This window comes from Phytophthora infestans, genomic scaffold (assembly GCF_000142945.1).
Source record: "Phytophthora infestans T30-4 supercont1.12 genomic scaffold, whole genome shotgun sequence".
NCBI lineage: Eukaryota > Oomycota > Peronosporomycetes > Peronosporales > Peronosporaceae > Phytophthora > Phytophthora infestans.
This window is the reverse complement of record NW_003303747.1, coordinates 1,750,919-1,772,952: the sequence shown is the minus strand read 5'-3', so window position 1 is coordinate 1,772,952 and position 22,034 is coordinate 1,750,919. Positions and strand designations below refer to the sequence as shown.

Here is a 22,034-nt window from a genome sequence, read left to right as displayed (position 1 = left end):
TCAAACACGTAGAATTAAAGCGAAGCCTCAGCTGGTACCCGAAAAAGTTGCAATCGACATGAATTGGTCCGTTTGGTGCAAAATCGTCACTGGCTTACGCGGTCATTGGAGACAGCAATATATGCGAAATACAGCGTCATGGTCTGTTGTGAGCGAAACCTGAAATGAGCTGGTCAAACGATCGTCGGCAACGGCTAGATTATGGAACGGATGGCTGGCACGACTTACCAGATGATTGGTAGTTAACCGACACTTCATTTTTAATCTTCAACCAATCCAACAAAAGATCGGAAATCCCCTACCCACTATGATTATTAAGTCTCGCAATCTAACGGAATATCTCCATGTATTCTTCCAATCATCATCTCCCCACCCTGAATTATCACCCCAACCACTCCGATTACTGACGTCTAGAAGAAAATCAGATAGTTAGCAAAGCCCATTCCCCCTTCAAGTCCGCATCCATGGCGCTGCCCCGCGGCGACGACAGCGGCGACGCGGAGCTGCAGCAGCTTAAGCAGAAGCTGGATCCAGTAGCTTTCGGACACGATGCCGTGTCTCTGGACGAGCGCTTTGTTCCGCGTGGGCCGGAGACTACGGGTTTCGAGGTGGAGCCACGCGCCAGCTCCTTCTACGGAGCTCTACCGACCCCAAGCGGCGCAGCGGACAACGACGATGACGAGGACGACATGGAGGGCATCGAAGTGCCAGTGAACCGCTACGCTGGCGTCATATATGCAGCACGTTTCTTTGTGACCCGCGTGGGTTTCCTACGCTCCGCCAAGAGGCTGTTGGTGCTCAGCAGCAACCACTTGACTATTGTAGACCCATACTCAGACGAAGTGAAGGAGCGTTACGCCTTTGACAACATTAAGGAGATCACTATCGCCTCAGACAGTGGCGGACACAACGGCGACCGCGCCTTCACCATCTTCATTGGTAAAAACCTCAAGGAAACGTACACATGCAGATGCAGACAGCAGCTGCTGTCCGCTTACTATCAGCTAAGAGAACGCGCTTCTTCCTTTAGAAAAGACGAGATCGAAGCTGCCACTGCCGATGCTTTGAGTGCAGTGGGCGCCAGTGTAGGCACAAGCGACAACAGCTGGGCCTCAGGCTCGGGAGGACCTGGAGGCAGCAACTCGAACTTGCTCGGCAGCGGCATGTATTTCGACAGTTTGTTTCAACTCTGCGGAAAGACTTTTACCATGACGAAACTCAGTACAACGCGGAGTATCGCCATCCATCCGGTTAAAGTGGAGGTGCTGCTGGCTGTACGAGCCGCCAGCTTGGACCGTCTGGATCCACAGACACGCACCACGTTGTCGTCAATTCTACTGATTGATATCGTCAAGATCCAGCGCGTTAACACAAACTCGAACGAACTGGTGCTCTACTTTGAGAACAACCGAGTGCATCGGTACTGGTGTGACAGTCGAGAGCCGTTTATCCAGGCAATAGCCAACAATTTGCGCTCCTGGCTCAGCGTGTCGCTGTTCGTGGAGGAAGTTTCGGACTCTTGCGAGTTTGACGCGCTAACTTCGACGCGGGATATCCCGCAACCAGTGACATTCGAGATGCCGGTGCTAAAGATCAGCAAGAACAAGTCGGACAAGCTACAGCTACGCCTGCTTGGTCTCACGGCTCTGGCGATCATTGAACGAGACCCTGTAACGCGGAAAACCCTGGCAAGTCACTCTTTGAACGACATCTTTAACGTGGTGATGTATCCGTCCGTGTCGTCGTCTCAAGATGACCCTGACAATGAGTCTTCCGAGGGTTTGAGTGGCAAGTTCGCGCTGGAATTGAAGCACGGATTGACGCGACGGTACATTTGTCTAAGCTCCACAGTGAGTCGACGTGACAAGGAGGTGAGTCTTGGGCTGGCGCGGGTGTCCTCGCAGCATGAGAAGGAGCTTCGTCAGCTGATCGGAGACATCGCAGGAGATATCGACGTTCCGGAGTGGCTGAATGTGGCAGGATCGACGTCGCTGCTGAGTCCGAAGGAGGCTCGGAGTCTGTTCCTGAGCAACATGATCGAGATGTGCCGTATGAACAAGCTGCATGTGCCGTGGTCAACGGAGGAGACGAAGATTGCATGCAAGGAAGGAACGTGGGGCACTGAAGTGCATCCTGAATGGGAAGATATCTTGCTACGGAAGTTGGTCAACTTGAATTTCATCCCGAATCTCGTGACGAACGACAGCATGTCGCTCATTAGCCATCAACTGGTCCAGTTTAACCGCAACATTCCGTTGGGAGGTCTGCGTCAACGTGACCGTCGTGCTTTCGCGAGTCTGATGAAGGTGCTGGAGAACTTCAAGGAGTATTCTGTGGCCCAACTCAATAGTCCGTCCAACACTGACGCACCTATCCCGACAACAGAGTTCCAAGTGGAGTTGTTGCTGGCAATTCAGCGTCTTCTGTGCACGCGTGGAGTCTTTGAGGAGATTCCGAGCTCGCAGTACAAAAACAGCATCGAAGTGATCATGGAGCTGCTTCATTCCCCCATGGAAGAAGTGAGCTTCGCAGCAGCGTGTGTGATCAAGTATATGGTGGTGAACTACTCGGAAACTCGCAGCTTGAAGTCCGAAACGGCCAATCGTCGAGCAATATTTACCAAGTATCATAGCAGGATGTACGTGTCTCGTGCGTTCGATCTATCGAGGACCAATCGAGTGGGTCGTGTACCGCTGCACTCCACCACGTCGGTAAAATCGGGATCAAACCACGGCTTCCCATCTGTTGCGGCAATGTCTAACACTGAACGGAGTATGGCGAATGCGCTGGCGTATTCTCAACTGGGATTGGACTATCTGGTCCTGGTCATGGTGCTACAAACGCTCGAGGTTTGCTTGTCCAGTGGGAAGAAGGCGACTCCCGAGCGAGTGGCAAGAGATCTCCTTCGAGCAATGAGAGTGGACGATTTTTCTCGCCATCATGCGCTGTTTTTATTCAATCGATCGCTGAGTTTCTCGGTCACAAAGTGCTCTTCGATTCTGGTTAAAGTACACATCTTGGAGCAGCCTACTGAGCTTGTGGAGCTAATTCAAGACTTCGCAAGGAAGCACGGAGCTCTTGTGTGGCAGCTTTACTTGGCGCTGTATACCCAAGACAAGGCTCAGCGTCGAATCTCGTCCCAGTTGGTGGCGCTACTCACCCACGAGAACCCGCGCTCGTCGTACATTATCCGGAATATCTTTCCGCACGCGTTACTGGACGACCAGAAGACCAACAAACTGGAGTACGACGAGTTTGGAAGGCATCTACCGACTGCAAATCCCGAGTTGCATGCTAAAGGCCATGGGAACTCGCACAAGAATGGGAATCGCCGCGACATGACCAATGCAACGGAAAGTGGACGTAGCAAAGTGAGCTACGGGATCAACACACGCGCTCGCTTGGCGCGAAATGTGAAGCATGCTGTGCTCTTGCCCGAGTTCTTTGACCGACTGAGTAAAACCTACGCGACGAAGGATCATGTGTGGGGTCCCAACGCTGTGGAAGAGCTGATTCGAAAACTCCAGACAGAGATGAGTGAGCTGGACATGTATCGACTGAAGTATCTGGGGTATCTCTACACAGATCCGCTAGCAACGGACCATACAGAGACCGAATGGGACGCGTATCAAGCAAACAGACTTCGCCACGACCCGCAACACGCAAACTTCGCTCCGTTTCTCTTCGAGTTCTTGCAGCATGGCTCCGAAAGTCGACTTGCGATCGAAATGATGAAGGGGACGATCTCCTCGTCCAATCGATTCGCCAGGTTCATGCCGCTGTCGTTCCTGCTAAAGCCCGACACGTCCGATGACCTCGAGAGTGACGGCGGACTAGACGACGACAACTATGACAGCGATGATAACTACACGGACGAGAACGGGCTTGTCTCCCGCTCCAACAGCATCATGCGTCCTGGCGATAGCTCAGACACTAAACCGAGTGATCAACACGAGGACTTTCGCAACGCTGCGTTGGCGAAGAAGAAAAAGAAAAGCGCCAAGAACATGCCGCGGTGGTTCGTGGCATGGAACTGCAACGAATTCTCTATCGACTACGAGTGTCTGGAGAGCGAGGTGAAGGTCGGTCCGTATTATCTCGCTAACATTTTGGACGATCGCGGTGTGTTGGTGGAAGAAATTGAAGGTGCGGAGAAGTTCATGACGCTATTGTATTACCGTCTGCTAGCTGAAGACCGGAGCATTTCGACAAAGAAGCTTCAGAACGGAGAACGCTATCCATCGGCAGATTCGCTTAATGACGTTGACCAGTCCGACATTCGTCTGCTGGTGTTGAAGGTTATGATCCAGCTTTACGAACGTCACTTCAACGAGTTGGGGTCGCTAGTCTTCCTCAACCACTTTCTACGAGTAAGCATGATGATCAGTAAAGACGGCGAGGATCGACGCTGGCCGCTGGTTGTGCGTGGCAACATCATGTTGTTCCTGGATCGTGTTCTCTCGAGCGCGTTGAACATCTCGCGCTTTTTGCGTGAAGGAGACAATGTGACAATGGTGTTGGACTTGCTGCGTGAAGTGAAGCCGCTGGTTGTCCTTCAAGGGCCTAATGATGCGGAGAAGGAGTACATTGTAGAGCCTGCAGCTGACGTTCAAGCAGAGTTGGATGCGTCGGAAGAAGAGAACGATAACGTCGATGATGGCGACGATGACTACGACGACAGGGGCGAGTACGACGAGAGCGATGAAGATTATGACAGCGACAGGGATATCGCTAGGAGAACGATCGATGCTCTGGAAGAGTCTGGTGCAGAGAGCTCTATTATCTCGAGTCACTCTGTATCGCCAACCTACGCACATCGAGACGATGAAAGCGTACACGAGGAGGAACCTAGTCGTGTGACTGTCGTAGCCGAACATTGCGGTGCGATGAGTGGCTCGATGATTATGCAGACGTGTTTGAGCGTGCTCAGTCGTCTCATTGATTGCCACACCGCGGAAGAAGAAGGACACATGTATCAGGACATTCGTTTCCCGAAGTATGGGCGACTCACGCACTTTGAAGGCTCGGGTGTGAGTCCCATCAGCTCCATCAAGCGTCGACTGTGCGAAGATCAGACTCTGCGGTTTTTGGTGGCACTTCTGGACTGTCCGAATCGCATAGTGTTCAAGAAGTGTCTGGGCTTGATTCGCTTGCTCGTTCGACACAACGAGGCCATCATCCCGAACCTTCATGCGTCCGGCATATTTTACTACTTGCTTCGTTTCTCTCAAGACGTGGACGAAATGTCGATCGCAGCGCGGCTTATCTCTCACATCCATCTGCGCCAATCCGGCCTCGACGTTCCGCATCTGATCGACGACAAGCAAAAAGGAGAGAACAAAAAAGGCGTCTTCTCTCCAGATCCATTGACACGAATCTGCTTGAGGAGCTGGCTAGTGCGAGTGCTGCCCGTGTCGATGGTGGCTCAGCTGTTACGTCATGGACCTCGACGATTTGCTACCGCTCTGTTCTCGGACGCTAACAACCCGGAAGTGGTCTGGAATGCGAATATGCGCAGCCAGATGGTGTCGTACATTGAGAAGTTCATGGAGCTTCACACCGATGACAACGGCATGTTCTACATCACGGAGAACGAGGGCTCGGAGCACAAGGCTTGCATTGCGTTGATCCAGTACCCGAAGGAAGTCCACGCGCTGCAATGCTATCAGTATTATCTACACAACCTTCTTGATGAGAAAAACTTCCCGGGATGGCCAATCAACGACGAAGCTGCATTCTTGCACGCTTTACTGGACTCGATTCGGCGCTGGGTGCATCCTGGACTGTTGCTAACTGCTCGTGGGGCTCAGGCTAGTGAAGACCAATCTACAAAGCTCCTGTCCGTGTCCGATGCAGTTGAATTGCTGGACGCCACGGCGTTGCTGCTACGTCGGTTCCCGGACTCGCCAACTATCACGGTCTTGGAGAACTTTTCGTATATCCTGGAAGCTCTGGAGCGGTGTACGACGGAGCTCAAAGACAACCGCGTCGGCCCGACAAAGACGTTTTTCGACGTATCCAACGCCATCACGACAAAAACCACCTTCGTGAGGGCCTTTGGGAGTGCCATTCGAGTGATCAATTTGGCTGTCGGGATCTCGGACGAGAATGCGCATCAGTGCAGCTCAGGCCTGGGACTCCGCGTGCTTTGCAACTCGCTTCAGTTGCTCTTCCACAACCAGGAAGCACTCAGCTCTGTCGATGGATGCGCGCCAAACGTGATGACGCACTGGGTGTTAGAAGCTCTCGTGAACGTTTTGAATCAGCCCAATGGACGTGTGTCGGCAGCTGCACAGTCAATTGACTTGTTGCCGTGCTTAACACGTTTCCTCTCGCAAGAAGGCGACCGGCTGGCGACGGATCTGTCGCTTCAGATCGTGTACGAGATGGCTGGAAGCTCCGGAGAAATGGCGGAAGTGTTGTTGCTGCAGCTGGCAGAGCATGGAATCTTGTGGTATTTGGCGCTCCTGTTGTTCCACTACCAGCCAAACAATGACGATAGCGATGGAGATATGCAACGTATCAGCATTGGAGCAGCAAAAGCGCTGGGTAGGATCCTGGAAGCCAGCGCGAGGGAGGAATCGATCGCAGTGTTTGTCAAGCGGATGCAGACTACAATCGAACAAGTGTTTACGCGTCCACTGGTGGACATCTTACGCCGAGCGGGACCGCTTAAAATGCTGGATGTGCTGGCCACTGAAGTGCGAGAACCTCACGTGATGTGGACTGAGCGTATGCGGAAGGAGTTGATCAGTCTCGCTCAACGTGCCATCCAGTTCCATACAACTCTGGATCAAAGCGACGAGGAAGTGCACAAGGTGTTTGAGCTGCCGCGCTACGTCATGTACACAGCACAAAAAGAAGAGCTGTGTGTGGCTGGTATCTATGTGAACTTCTTCAATGAGAACCCGAAGGATGGGATCCTCGCGCAGATTGCTGGAACTGTGAATAGCAATGGAAGTCGTGTGGATATGTTCAGGGCGAAGCCGACCACGAAGAAGGAGATCCAGGCTGCTGCTGCCGCCGCCGCCGAGCTGGAGAACCGAACAGTTAGCGGACATGTGATGCACGGTCTGTTGGCAGCGCTATCCTACGACATCTCGGGCGTTCGTGCGCAGCCTCAGTCACTGGAGAGTGTGCTGCTTCAACGTTTGCTTCCTATTGCTACAGCTATCAGGAATTTACTGCAGTACACACCCGATATGGACGTGCAAGTTGTGCAGGCAGATGGACTGCTGACCCTGCTATTCGTGCTGGACCACGAGACTCAACCGCAAGGTTTCTCCTTCGCGAATGCTCCACTGTTGCTGCTTCGTTGCATGGAGTGCGTGCACATGCTCTCGTTCAGTGGCAAGTGTGTGGACCCTCTGGCTACTGTGGTCCCTCCGTTTATCAAGAGCGCGTTCCAGGTGGTGTACAAGAATCTCGCTCGCACTGAAGCTTCGACGGAGGGTCAGTTGGCTCGTGTGACGCTGCAGTTGCTCGGCAATCTATGTCTAATTCCTGCCTGCATCGACAATTTGGTCAAGGGAATGGACCCTGCGAGTCTGTCGAACTTATTGCCGCACGTGTGGCTCGGGGACTCGACAGAGATGCAGCTGCTGCTCTGTTTGCACATGATTCCCCTCAAGCGACACACACAGGCAGCCACGGAGTTTGCCAAGGCTGCCGTGAGCTCACAACTGGCAGCAGCGCTACTCAACTTGCTGTCCACGCTCGTTCCAAAGTCCAAGATGGGTGAGAGTAACACGACCAAGCAGTACGCAGCAAGGTTCTTGTCGGTCTTATCGTCGAACCCAGGCAGTGGTGGCGCCATTTCGAGCTTACTGATCGCGTCTCGTGTCTGGGAGACGCATGGTGACACCACGCAGGCCTCGTCGGAAGATCTTCGCCGTTTGCTCGTGCCCCCACACGCACCGGCATTGCTAAAGGCGCCTCACGCAAACCCTAACAAGGTTGGCTAGAGCTTGATTAGAGCGTCGAGAGATAAAACAATTGTAGCAAGACCCTAACGTAATAAAACCCATTTATCATGTCAAAGCTCAAGGCTTTTACCTCGTTTCCTCCGTCCCTCGCGACGTTGGAAATGGTGTTGGATCTTAGGGTGGTGGCAGTGAAGTTAGAGTGCGTTTCAAAGAACCCCAACACTGGCCTCCAGAGAGTATGGTCATCAAATCTGCTCTACACCACAGTAGCACATGCCAATGGAATGTTCATGGCATGGTATAATATCCGCAAGATTCCTACCATGCATCGTCCATGAAGAACTGTACTCAGCCAATCCACCAATTAGATTGCAAGATTAATGTGATTTTATCCAATGATGAAGTCTTAAAAAGTAACCACCAATTCTGTGACGGGGTCACACAGCACCTTGCGCTAGAGGAAGTTATCTTCCGAGAGTATACAAACTCTCAGTGAACGGCAGTTCACAGGTCCCCTCTTTAATTAAAGAGAGCGAAGTGACCTAAATAAGGTAGATTGTAAACTGAGTATATTTATAGGTAGGTTAAGTTTGAGGTTAATACAAACTATCAGTTACCTATAGAAATGCAATGTCATTTAACCAATGGTTGGTTTTGAATGACCTTGGTACCTTGTACCAAATATCCCGGAGTATGACATGTCATACTCCTGAAGTGTGAAGTGTCACACTTCATGTAACCAGGGTACACTTAGTGCTACGTACCCCGTTACATCCTCCCCCACTTAGGTTCGGTTTACCGACCAATCAGAATGAAGAGATGTTCGTCACAAACTCTCATTCTCAAAGTCGAAAACCATCGACTCGGCCGCGCGAGCGCGGCGGAGGCTCACTTTACAGTTAAAGCCTCGAGCAGCAGCCTGTGCGCTCTTCGTCAAGGTCTCCACTTCGACCGTTAACATGCCTCGTGGCACTGCTAAGAGCGGTGCTAAGACACGCTCCAAGGCTGCAGCCGGTAAGGCGCAGGCCAAGAGCACTAAGCCTCACGGCAAAGGCTCTGCACTTAAGGAGGCTACTCAGGTGGCCTCCGAGGCGATCGGATCCTCGGGTGACGCGGCTGCGGACAAGCGCGCAAGCAGGCGCCGCAGTCCGTCGCCCTCGTCTTCAGACAATCGTCCGAACCCTCGGTTCGTAGAACGTGAGTTCAACTCGGGCAGTGAGGACGATGCCGAGTCCGAGAGCACTCATGATGCTCCTGCGGGCTCTGTGGGAGGGCACAGCCCAGTGCCCAGTGAGCACAAAGAAGACAGCGTGCAGTCGTCCGCTAGTGATCACGGTGATCACAGTCCCAGGACCTCTGTGCGCTCTGAGAGTCCGGCCGTTAAGGCTAAGGGCACTCCCAAAGCCGGTGGCGATGAGGAAGGGAGTCCTCGCAAACGTCTCTCGCTTGCCGAGGGTCTTGCGCGCGCTAAGGCCTCTAAAGCCGAAGGCGCCAAGCCCTCAAAGAAGCGTACCGCCTCTAAGTCTCCACTCCGCGAGGAGAAGGAGACTCGACGCTCCTATCAGAGTCTCTTCGGCTCCTCGGATGAAGAGGAGGAGAAGGAGGAAGAAGAGGAGGAGGAGGGTGCCATTGTTGAGCCCTGGGAGGTCTCGAATGACCTCGACCAGCAGCAGGAGGATTTCCAAGCTGCCCAGCGTGTGCGTGGGGGTTCGGTGGCGGCACCCGTCAGCCAGGGAGCTGCCATCAACTCAAGAGGGTATTGGCCTCCCGAGGAGAGCTCTGGGGCTGACCTCTTCTTAGAGCTTCTCGTCGCTCCTCGTGGCCTTGTGGGCGGCCACACTTTTAGGGGCATCTATGAACGAGCCCTTGTTCAAAAAGAACAGTTGTTCGTCGACAACGTGGAGGCTGCTCGGTGTGTGCTTCTCGCGCCACACCGCATTCCCCTTAAGGACTTCACGACTTGTCGTAAGAAGCCCGAGACCCGGGGTGGTCTCTATCCTGTTTGGGGATACCCCTGGGTTATGCCCGAGAACTGTCCCACATGGAGTTCTTGTGAGGACATGTTCTGGGCGTGGGTGGAGACTCTCAAGTACTCGCCCACGGAGTTATGGGAACTCCATGAAGATCAGCAGCTGTCCCACATCCTGGACCAGCGTGATCTTCGTGTGAGGTTTGCCCACTTGATCAGCAAGCGTATGCTGCCAAGGGACATCCTGAAGCGCGCGGCTTCTAGCGCTCACGATGAGCGCGGGTACGGTATGTATTCATCATCCGCACCCCGTTCGGGCAAGAAGCCCCGGACTACTTATGAAGCTGCCGCCGCTTCTGTTCCCAGATTGCGACAGCCTTCGGGCAGTCAATCAGGAGCCGTTCAATCGGCTCCCACGAGTTCTCGGAGTGGGCATAACCCCTCCACTTCACGAGGAGCTGTCGCTTCCCGCGACACCGTTGCTCCTGGAGGTATCCGCTCCACGTGGAAGTGGACTTCTCCATTCCGGTCAAGCAGGGGCGGAGGTGCCCTCGTACGAGTACGAGTACTCGGCGCCTCCCGAGAGCCACTCTCGTTCGAGTGCTCCAACTGCGGGTCCGACACGGGACCCTGAGGTTGACCGCCTCCGTCAACGTCTCCTCGTGCTTGAGATTGCACTTGGCCTTGGGACTGGCGGTAATGCTGCCGCCCAGGCCGGGAATCAGGGCGAGCTCGCTCGTCTTGCGGGTCGCCTGGACCTGGTGGAGCGAGAGGTCGCGAGCCTGCACCTGCGGGTGGACCGCCGGGCCTCTTCGTCCGATCTGGACGAGGCCTTTCGCATGATCCGACGGATCGAGGCTTTGTTGCCACGTCCGGAGCCGCCTGCGGCACACTCCCAGACGTACGCGTATGGTGCGTACCCGGCGTACTCAGCGTACTCGGCGTATGGCGCCGGGGTCCGTTCGTATGGAGCCCCTCCGGCGTACGGTCTTGACCGCAGCCTTGCCGTCCCGACCGAGGCTTGGGTGCCTGCTCCGACGCCCTCGTCGACGACTGTGACCGGCCCTCGCTTCGAGGAGCTGGGTCAAGGGGGGTCTGCGAGTCAGCAACCCCCTGCGGATCAAAGTACCGCTTAAGACGTCCGACATAGAACGTTGGGTGCGTCGTCATTGACTTTGGAAGGTCGATGGTGTACGACGCAACATGTCTGGCCAGGACTGCAAAAGGTCCGATGAAGCGGTGCTTCAGCTTGTTGCTGCCGACAGAGCTAACAGTGTCTAGAGGTAGGTTCCTCGTGTCTAGTAACACTAAGTCACCAATCTCAAATATACTTAAGTTTCCTCTTCCTTGTTTGTCCGAGTACTCCTTTTGTTTATCTTGGGCCGCTGCCATGGCATCGCGGACCCTGCTGACAATGTTCAGCTTGGTATCCATAAAGGATTCCACCTGTTTCCGCAGCGAAACTGGCCTCACATCCGAGACCTGGGAGGAAAGGGCTTTCCGAGCCTCTCCCCCACTTAGAATAGAGGAGTCAGTGTTTCCTCGAAGAGTGAGAGGCACTCTGGGGTGGCGGAAGCCGTTCAAGTAGAACGGCGTGAACCCCGTGGACGCGTGCACCGCGTTGTTGAGCGCAAACTCAACAACTGGAAGCTGCGTCGACCACGTACGTGGCGCTGCCGCGCACACACTGCGCAGAGTGTCCTCGAGCACTCGATTGACGCGCTCTGTTTGGCCGTCTGTCTGCGGATGATCCGCAGTGGACATCTGCAGACGAGTTCCCAGTAAAGGGAACAGCGTTTTCCAAAACGCAGCAGTGAACCGCGGGTCTCGGTCCGAGACAATCGTCTCCGGGAGACCGTGATAGCGGAACACGCCATCGACGAACAACCTTGCGGTTTGTTCGCCCGTCACAGTGACGGGAACTGGAGCAAGATGTACCATCTTGCTCAGCCGACACACGAACACCAAAATTCCGGTGTTGCCGTGTCCGTCGGCGGGAAGCCCAAAGATGAAGTCAAGACTCATCGACTTCCAACAATCAGCCGGTACGGGCAGGCTCTGTAGTGGAGCCGAAGAGTGCCCTGCGGGTTTAACCCGCTGACATGTTTCACATGTCTTGACGTACCGGGCGACCCACTTGTACATGTGGGTCCACCAGAAGGACTGAGAGACCGACAGAAAGGTCTTCTCGCGGCCCAAGTGGCCGCTGGAGGGCGCGTCATGCGCCTCCGCGAGGATGTCGAACTTCAGATCCTCGTCGTTGGGTACGACCACCCGTGGAGGATCAGTGGGCTCTACCCGATAATAGAGGAGGCCCTCCTTCAACTCATATCGGTGGAGCCGTGAGCGCTGTCGCGACGAGAGCCAGTCGGACTTCGCGCTCGTTCCGGCCTTAAGGAACTTGACGATAGGCGCGACAGCCTCATCGTCCCGATACGCCATGCGTATCCGATCATATAGATCCGTTGTCACCCGCGTGATGTGGGCCAACTCATAGTCGGGACGCCTAGAGAGGGCGTCCGCAAGTACGTTGAGCTTGCCCGGCTTGTACTCGACGCGGAAGTTATATTCCGCGAAGAAGGACAGCCACCTCGCCATCCGTTGGGAGAGGTGAGGCGAGTTAGTCGCCGTCCTCAAGGACGCGTGGTCTGTGTAGATCACAAAGGGCGTAGAGCCCAGAAGGTGAACACGGAACTTCACAAGGGCATATTTCATTGCCAGGAGCTCCTTGTCATGGACAGGGTAGTTCCGCTCGGCGGCTTTGAGCTGCCTGGACTGGAATGAGATGACTCGTTCCTGTCCAGCCGTGTCGTCCTGCAGCAATGCACACCCGATGGCGTAATCGGAGGCATCGCAGACGACGCTAAACGGCTTCGTCTCGTCCGGCAGAGCCAGGACAGGGGCCTCTTGGAGACTGGCCTTGATGCTGTCAAAAGCATCCTGGTGCTCTTGCTCCCAGCGCCAGTCGACGTCCTTCTGAAGGAGGCTCGACAAGGGCTTAGCGAAGCCCGCGTACCCAGCGCTGTACTTGTGAAGGTAGTTGGCCAAACCCAACCACTTTCGAAGATCCTTCTGGGATCGGGGCGTCGGCCATGCTGCTATGGCCTTGACCTTGTCTGGGTCAGCCCGAACGCCCACGTTGCTTACGAAGCAACCGAGAACTTTGATCTCTGGTGACGCGAAAACGCACTTGTCGATGTTGGCGTAGAGCTTGTTCGCTCGCATCACGTCCAACACTCGACGGAGGTGTCCTAGATGCACCTCCATGGCCGTCTTGCCTCCCTCGGCACGGCTATGGACGAGAATGTCGTCGAAGTACGTCTGTACGAAGGTACGCAAAGGGCGGAACAATTGCGTCACCAGGCGATTGAACGTCGCCGGGGCGTTAGACAAACCCTGCGGCATGACGAGCCACTCCCAAAGCATGCCGCTTGGAGTGCTTACCGCGGTGAGCGGGATGTCACTCTCTCGCATCAGGATTTGGTAGTATCCGTCTACCAAATCCAGCGCACTGTACAGTACGCTCCCGGCCATGTTGTTCAACAACACATCCTTTCGTGGGATCGGTGTTTGGGCCGGCACCGTTGCGTTGTTCAGCTTGTTATAAGCGTGAACCAGACGCCACTTTCCGTTCGGCTTACGAACGCAGAAAGTCGGCGTCGAGTGCGGGGATTTCGACTCCCGCACCATGCCTGCCTTCGCTTTCGCGGCGAAGAAGGCATCAATGACCTCGCACTGTTCGCGCGGGAGAGGCCATTGCCTCGTGACACAATACTTTGTGCCGGGCACGAGATCAATCTCGTGCCGTACGCCTCGATCCGGTGGGAGTTGGGTCGGTGGGTGTTTATTCACCACGTCCGCATACTCCGTCACCAAAGGATACACCGGATCCTTGGGGTTCTTGAGAATCTCAGAACCCAAGCGCGCCTGACGCTGCTTGTTCATGTCCTCCAGGACGTTCTCGTCCAAGACAGAGGAGGAGTTCAGCTCCTCCTGAGTGGTCTCAGGTCTCATGAGTACCCATCTCAGCGATCTCTCCAGCCTTGAGGTTGGCCAGGAAAGACTCAGCCGTCATTTCCTCGAGGTTCAGTATCTCTGCAACCTCTGGCAACGGTTCCAAGTGGACACCAGATTCCCTTGACGGGTAAACCCGTCTCGCTATCGAAGATGTGATAACACTCTTCCACCGGCCTTGTCGGAGGAGCCCGGGCCCTGGACTCCGAGTCGCTTGAAGCGACGTCGATCGGAACGAAGTTCGGATCCGACTTGAGGCGGCGGCGGCGTCTCTGCCGACGGCTTCTGTGACGGGGAGCTTTGCTGCCCACGTCTAGGGATGTCGTCGCTACGACATCCGAGGCACTCGTGGCCTCGTGTGGTACTGTTGTACCCACACAGGAAGCGTGTTCCACGCCTTCCTCTTCAGTTAGGGTCTGGGCGACCGCGTGTGGCACTGTGTTACCCACACAGGAAGCGTATCCGACGTCTTCCTCTTCAGTTATGGTCTGGGCGACCGTGTGTGGCACTGAGTTACCCACACAGGAAGCGTATCCGACGTCTTCCTCTTCAGTTATGGTCTGGGCGACCGTGAGTGGAACTCTGTTACCCACTCTGAACACGCTGTTCTCAGTGTTCATGACAGCTGCAGCTTTCTGCGGAACTAAGTTACCCGCCTGTGGACCTAAGTTACCCACTTGGCCGGCGCCTCTTCTGGGCGCGGCCCCCATCAAAACATCCTCTGAGTCGTCATATACGTCGACGACTCCCAAGCATCTGCCGGATGCTTTGGTACCCTGGCAGCCCTCGCGGGCGCCCCGGGTCCTGACAGAGGTGGGAACATGACTCACCAATGCTCTGTCGGACTGCGCAGGCGGCTGGCACCGATTGCCTTGCTTCGCCAGTCGATCCAGGGCTCGTGCTTCTCAAGCCAGGGCATGCCCAGGATCATATCATATGGATCCATATCGAGACAGTGAACTGTTCGAGGCTGTCAAAGTCTTCAAACTTGACAGCCAGATCCACTTGGACGTTGGGGACAGTGACGACCTTCCCGTCGGCCAGTCGCACTGACACCGTCCCGTTGCCCTTGCTTTCTCGCAAAGCTTCGGACAACTTGTTGCTGTTACGAGCAACCGTCTGGCGGCGTGCGAAATTCTTCGACGCCCCAGAGTCAATCAAGATTCTAAAGGGGTGATCGTACCCCCGTACACATCCGTGTACTACGAGCAACCCGCCGCTGCTCTTCGCCGATTCGAGAGTGCGAAGACTCTCAGGGGCTAAGTCCCCGTGGTACGCGCCACCCGCGCACCCATCACGAAGACTTAGTTCTTCCCCAGTAGGGCGCCCCGCCCCTACTGGTTCCCTGCGTTCCCCTGTCCCCGGGATCCTGGCTTCTGCCAGCGACCCTTGAGGACGGGCTTGGGGAAGGACCGTCTGCGGAGTCTTTCCGCGGGACAGTCGCGCTTGAAGTGGCCCATCTTCCCACAGCCGAAGCAGCGGATGTCACGCTGTTCGGCGAACCCGAGTTCCATGGGAACTGGTCCGTTGGGGCTTGTTCGACCGGGAGCCGACAAGGAACTCCCAGGCCACGCTGAGGCCGGCGTACGCGCCTGGCGATGGCTGTATTCTTCTTGAAGAGCTACTTGAATCGCCTCTTCAAGGGTGCTTGCCTGCACCCGGAACAGCTGAGTGCGTGCGGGGCCCACTCGAAGGCCGTCCATGAACACAGTCATCTTGATGTGTTCATTGAGTGGGTTTCCCACTAGGGACGCCGTGAGCTCCCGTATCTCTTGCACATACTCGTGCAGTTCGCGTCTTCCTGGTTTACACGCGAGGAAGCGCGAACGCTGGCGGTACTCGTAGTTCGCCGGGAGAACGCGGCTCGGAGCTGTTCGCACAGCTGAGCCCAGGATGTGAAACATCCAGGGGATGTCGCTTCCCGAGTGTACACCCAACTCTTAGCACGACCGCTAAGGTTGGAGAGTGCAAAAGCAACACGCAGTTGCTCGGTCGAGATCAGAGCCGCGTCCATCGCGAGCTCTACTTCTCGGACCCAGAAGTGAAGGTTCTCGCCTTCCTTCCCTTCATACGGCTTTACCTTCAGCCGTATTGGCTTCGGGTGAGGCGGGTTTGCTCCCGCCGCCGGAGCCTGCAGGTTCTCCCGCACATGCGCGATGAGGCCCTGCTCGTACGCGTCGAATGTATTGACGCGCTCGAGCTGCTCAGCCGGTGTTGATACCACCAGGCTCTGCAGGGGCTCCATCCCGAAGATGCCTGCCATCTTCCGAACCGACTCGAACTGAGAGTCGTTCATATGGGAGAAGTCGTTCCTATCCATGGCAACGAACTTCGGAGGTTCAGGTAGTCTACCCGCGATGGCGTGGATTGACTACAAGTGCTACCAAGTGTGACGGGGTCACACAGCACCTTGCGCTAGAGGAAGTTATCTTCCGAGAGTATACAAATCTCTCAGTGAACGGCAGTTCACAGGTCCCCTCTTTAATTAAAGAGAGCGAAGTGACCTAAATAAGGTAGATTGTAAACTGAGTATATTTATAGGTAGGTTAAGTTTGAGGTTAATACAAACTATCAGTTACCTATAGAAATGCAATGTCATTTAACCAATGGTTGGTTTTGAATGACCTTGGTACCTTGTACCAAATATCCCGGAGTATGACATGTCATACTCCTGAAGTGTGAAGTGTCACACTTCATGTAACCAGGGTACACTTAGTGCTACGTACCCCGTTACAAATTCCTACCAATCCGACCATATTTAGTTGGAATTTTTTCAGAATATGTTGTACTCTTTACAAATATCCATATAGTAGCATATTCTAAGAATATCAGGAAGTTTCCAACCCGAGGTGGCGGTTGGCAGCTGTTTCCTAAAAGACATCATTTTGCAGAGCTGTGACCATGTCTATCGCGTCGCTAGCGCCACCTAACAGTAAGAAGGCCCGGGTGACGGCGATCAACTCGTTCAGCACGTTTCTTTCTTCAGAAAACATCACACTAGAGCATGTTCAACAGCTTATCGACGCTGACAAGACCGGTAGGGTACTTCGAATTGTGCTAGATAAATATGCGTATTCTCTAGCTAGATCGGCAGACAAAACTCGATCTACCAATACATGTCTAGCCTATTTCGGAAACGTAAAGAACTGGTTGATAGATAAATACCCACAGCAAGGGGGGACAGTAAAGCCCCAGCGGCAGAAGATCCTGTCTGGGCTTGGTAAGTACTGTACCAATCGCGAGGATGGGGCTTTTGAAAAGAAAGCTCCACCGTGTTCCAAGCAAGATCTAGAAAATATCGCTCGCCTACTTTATACTTCTGAATCTGCTGAGAGTATCTATCCGGATGCAGCTCTGGTTGTGATGCTGTGGTATTTATACGGACGTAGCTCGGACGCAGAGCAACTTGAAAAAAACCAGCTCTCGATTTTACCTGGTAAGATCATTGACTATTTTATTTCTTTATATATTGACAATTACGCTAACTGGAACCTTGCAATATGTAGGTGGCGTACTCTTCCTACGCTTTAAGCGGATTAAAACAGCTTTGCTACAAGGTGTATCCTTGTTCAAGGACCCGACAAGTTTTTTAACTTGTCCACTATTCGTTTTAGCTGCTGCTCTAACCATACAGAATGCGCCAAGCAAGCGTCTATTTCCTCAGTTTACCAGTACAAGGCATATCGGAGCTAATGCTGGCGATGTAGAAGACCTCAGTCTCGTAGAGCTTCTCGAGGCAGACGACAGCCCCGCATCCTTGCCAGACCTGCAACAGTCGCCAGCTACCAGATCGGCTCCTGGTGCACAAGCGTACGTGAACCCATTACTGGTTCGAGTCAAGAACATTGCAGATCAGAAGCAGGTCCAACTCACACAAGGACTTACCTCCCACTCTTTTCGTCGAGGAGCTGCCATGCACGCCAACGATGGAACTCTTGCAGAAAACTGGATTATAGAGCGGGGCGGTTGGCAGCTTGACCGCGTCAATAAGGCGTTTGGGTACATGTTGGGTACAACGCAGGCAGATCAGCAAGTTGCGCGTGTCCTGAGCGGATGGAAACCAAAAGAGGGCGCACGTCTTCCTTCGTTGCGTATCTTGGAGCCGTCTGTGCTGTTCCGCGCCCAAGCACTGCATGGTCTACTTTTCACGAGCTCCCTGGGCTTTGCAGAGCCTGGCATGAACCTAAACGAAGACGTAGCAAAGGTCTTGTCAGCCACCCTCATCATGCACTACCCCGACATGCTGCTGCTCTCACGCGAAGGAGCACTGGTTGCCCGCATTCGGGCGGCCATGTCAGCACGAGCCATCGGGGAAGCGGAAGTACTTGCATGGAGCAGCACAATCCGCCGTGCTTTCATGCCACCATCAGCGATAACCAAGCCCAGCGTTAGCGACTCTCACTCTGCTGAGGTGTTAAGCCTCATGAAGCGCCAGTCCGAGCAGATCAGCGTTTTAATCCTGCAAAATCAGCGCCTAGAGGAACGACTGTTAGCTGTAGAGGCGAAATTGCACTCACGGTCGGCTCCAGCCAAAACTGTTGCGGGTTGTGTATCACAGCCTGACCAACAAATTGCCATCCGAACTGCTCGTCCGAAGAAGAAGGGCTCGCAGTCTCTTGCAGCAGTCTGGTACGAATGGTTTACGGCCGAGCCCCGCGTTTATGCCTCGCGCTCTGTGAAGAAAACGACGCTGTACGAGCTTAGACACACCGCAGGCTACATGATGCTTTTCTTACCTCATGGATTTTCACTTGATGCTTCGTCTCCTGCGTTCAGGAGTGAGGTGGTCGCGCTTGGTGAGAAAGCGCAAGTGAGCACGCGGGACTTCTTGGAGACGAACGGGTCCTCAGCAGCAGCAGCGGGTACGGCACTGAAAGCCCTTCGCAATCTACACAAGGCTGGAAAGCTTTTGACGCACATATAACCCAGTTCCACGAGCGTGCTGAGCGTGGTGACGTTGTCGATCCAACACCACCTTCGGCGCTGCCAAAATTCATTCGTAACAAGCCCCCCCCCAAGCGCTGAACCTGTAGTACACATAATACAGTTAAGTAACAGCACCAGATCTCACCTTACACTTTAAACAGTATAATTCCTGGCAATAGATAACAGCTTCCGCACTAACGCATTATCTTATATTACAAACAAAGCTGCAACAGCAAGTTAGAAACGACATGCTCACTCATGTTATTCAGCAGCAAAGACTTACCATATTTAATACTAGTGTGGCCTCGATGTAGGTCGTAGATAGTCTTCGGCCGCATCCAGCAGCATTCCGCTCGCCCTTACGAGTTATTTCACTTCACATGATTCATCTACGGGGACGGCAACGGCGGGAATAGTGTGGCGTGAGTCCCTGGTAGTGATGCCGCGCGCGTAGAGGTGCGACCGAGGCCTTGAGGTCGCAGGAGGGCCGTAGAATTGCGCTCCGCCCACCGCTGCTCGCTCGTGGCCGTGGTTTGTAGAATGGCTGTGGGCCCTCAGAGAGAAGGGATTTTTTTACTTTTTTTTATTATGTGTAACATATGTACCGCGCAAAGTCCGATTTTTAACTAGCAGATCGTACCGGTATCAGGTTGGAACCCGGTCGGACAGTTGGAATTTTTACGGTATGGTATAATATCCGCAAGATTCCTACCATGCATCGTCCATGAAGAACTGTACTCAGCCAATCCACCAATTAGATTGCAAGATTAATGTGATTTTATCCAATGATGAAGTCTTAAAAAGTAACCACCAATTCCTACCAATCCGACCATATTTAGTTGGAATTTTTTCAGAATGTGTTGTACTCTTTTACAAATATCCATATAGTAGCATATTCTAAGAATATCAGAAGTTCCCACCCCGAGGTGGCGGTTGGCAGCTGTTTCCTAAAAGACATCATTTTGGCAGAGCTGTGACCATGTCTATCGCGTCGCTAGCGCCACTACAGTAAGAAGGCCTGGGTGACGGCGATCAACTCGTTCAGCACGTTTCTTGCTTCAGAAAACATCACACTAGAGCATGTTCAACAGCTTATCGACGCTGACAAGACCGGTAGGGTACTTCGAATTGTGCTAGATAAATATGCGTATTCTCTAGCTAGATCGGCAGACAAAACTCGATCTACCAATACATGTCTAGCCTATTTCGGAAACGTAAAGAACTGGTTGATAGATAAATACCCACAGCAAGGGGGGACAGTAAAGCCCCAGCGGCAGAAGATCCTGTCTGGGCTTGGTAAGTACTGTACCAATCGCGAGGATGGGGCTTTTGAAAAGAAAGCTCCACCGTGTTCCAAGCAAGATCTAGAAAATATCGCTCGCCTACTTTATACTTCTGAATCTGCTGAGAGTATCTATCCGGATGCAGCTCTGGTTGTGATGCTGTGGTATTTATACGGACGTAGCTCGGACGCAGAGCAACTTGAAAAAAACCAGCTCTCGATTTTACCTGGTAAGATCATTGACTATTTTATTTCTTTATATATTGACAATTACGCTAACTGGAACCTTGCAATATGTAGGTGGCGTACTCTTCCTACGCTTTAAGCGGATTAAAACAGCTTTGCTACAAGGTGTATCCTTGTTCAAGGACCCGACAAGTTTTTTAACTTGTCCACTATTCGTTTTAGCTGCTGCTCTAACCATACAGAATGCGCCAAGCAAGCGTCTATTTCCTCAGATTACCAGTACAAGGCATATCGGAGCTAATGCTGGCGATGTAGAAGACCTCAGTCTCGTAGAGCTTCTCGAGGCAGACGACAGCCCCGCATCCTTGCCAGACCTGCAACAGTCGCCAGCTACCAGATCGGCTCCTGGTGCACAAGCGTACGTGAACCCATTACTGGTTCGAGTCAAGAACATTGCAGATCAGAAGCAGGTCAAACTCACACAAGGACTTACCTCCCACTCTTTTCGTCGAGGAGCTGCCATGCACGCCAACGATGGAACTCTTGCAGAAAACTGGATTATAGAGCGGGGCGGTTGGCAGCTTGACCGCGTCAATAAGGCGTTTGGGTACATGTTGGGTACAACGCAGGCAGATCAGCAAGTTGCGCGTGTCCTGAGCGGATGGAACCCAAAAGAGGGCGCACGTCTTCCTTCGTTGCGTATCTTGGAGCCGTCTGTGCTGTTCCGCGGCCCAAGCACTGCATGGTCTACTTTTCACGAGCTCCCTGGGCTTTGCAGAGCCTGGCATGAACCTAAACGAAGACGTAGCAAAGGTCTTGTCAGCCACCCTCATCATGCACTACCCCGACATGCTGCTGCTCTCACGCGAAGGAGCACTGGTTGCCCGCATTCGGGCGGCCATGTCAGCACGAGCCATCGGGGAAGCGGAAGTACTTGCATGGAGCAGCACAATCCGCCGTGCTTTCATGCCACCATCAGCGATAACCAAGCCCAGCGTTAGCGACTCTCACTCTGCTGAGGTGTTAAGCCTCATGAAGCGCCAGTCCGAGCAGATCAGCGTTTTAATCCTGCAAAATCAGCGCCTAGAGGAACGACTGTTAGCTGTAGAGGCGAAATTGCACTCACCGTCGGCTCCAGCCAAAACTGTTGCGGGTTGTGTATCACAGCCTGGCCAACAAATTGCCATCCGAACTGCTCGTCCGAAGAAGAAGAGCTCGCAGTCTCTTGCAGCAGTCTGGTACGAATGGTTTACGGCCGAGCCCCGCGTTTATGCCTCGCGCTCTGTGAAGGAAACGACGCTGTACGAGCTTAGACACACCGCAGGCTACATGATGCTTTTCTTACCTCATGGATTTTCACTTGATGCTTCGTCTCCTGCGTTCAGGAGTGAGGTGGTCGCGCTTGGTGAGAAAGCGCAAGTGAGCACGCGGGACTTCTTGAAGACGAACGGGTCCTCAGCAGCAGCAGCGGGTACGGCACTGAAAGCCCTTCGCAATCTACACAAGGCTGGAAAGCTTTTGACGCACATATAACCCAGTTCCACGAGCGTGCTGAGCGTGGTGACGTTGTCGATCCAACACCACCTTCGGCGCTGCCAAAATTCATTCGTAACAAGCCCCCCCCCAAGCGCTGAACCTGTAGTACACATAATACAGTTAAGTAACAGCACCAGATCTTCTCTTATACTTTATAAAGCATAATAATTTCGTGGCCAAATAAATAACGCTTCCG

The 22,034-nt window shown here is 53.6% G+C and overlaps 1 protein-coding gene across 1 annotated transcript; it reads left to right on the top strand.

Annotated features, from left to right (window-relative positions):
• Nucleotides 1-464: 464 nt before the first annotated feature.
• PITG_08031 (uncharacterized protein) lies at nucleotides 465-8,239 on the top strand (the record flags this gene model as incomplete). The annotated part of the gene is made up of 2 exons (XM_002904176.1): nucleotides 465-4,627; nucleotides 4,739-8,239. 2 exons carry the CDS (start codon nucleotides 465-467, stop codon nucleotides 7,962-7,964), a joined length of 7,389 nt encoding a protein of 2,462 aa, XP_002904222.1.
• Between the last annotated feature and the right edge of the window lie 13,795 nt (nucleotides 8,240-22,034).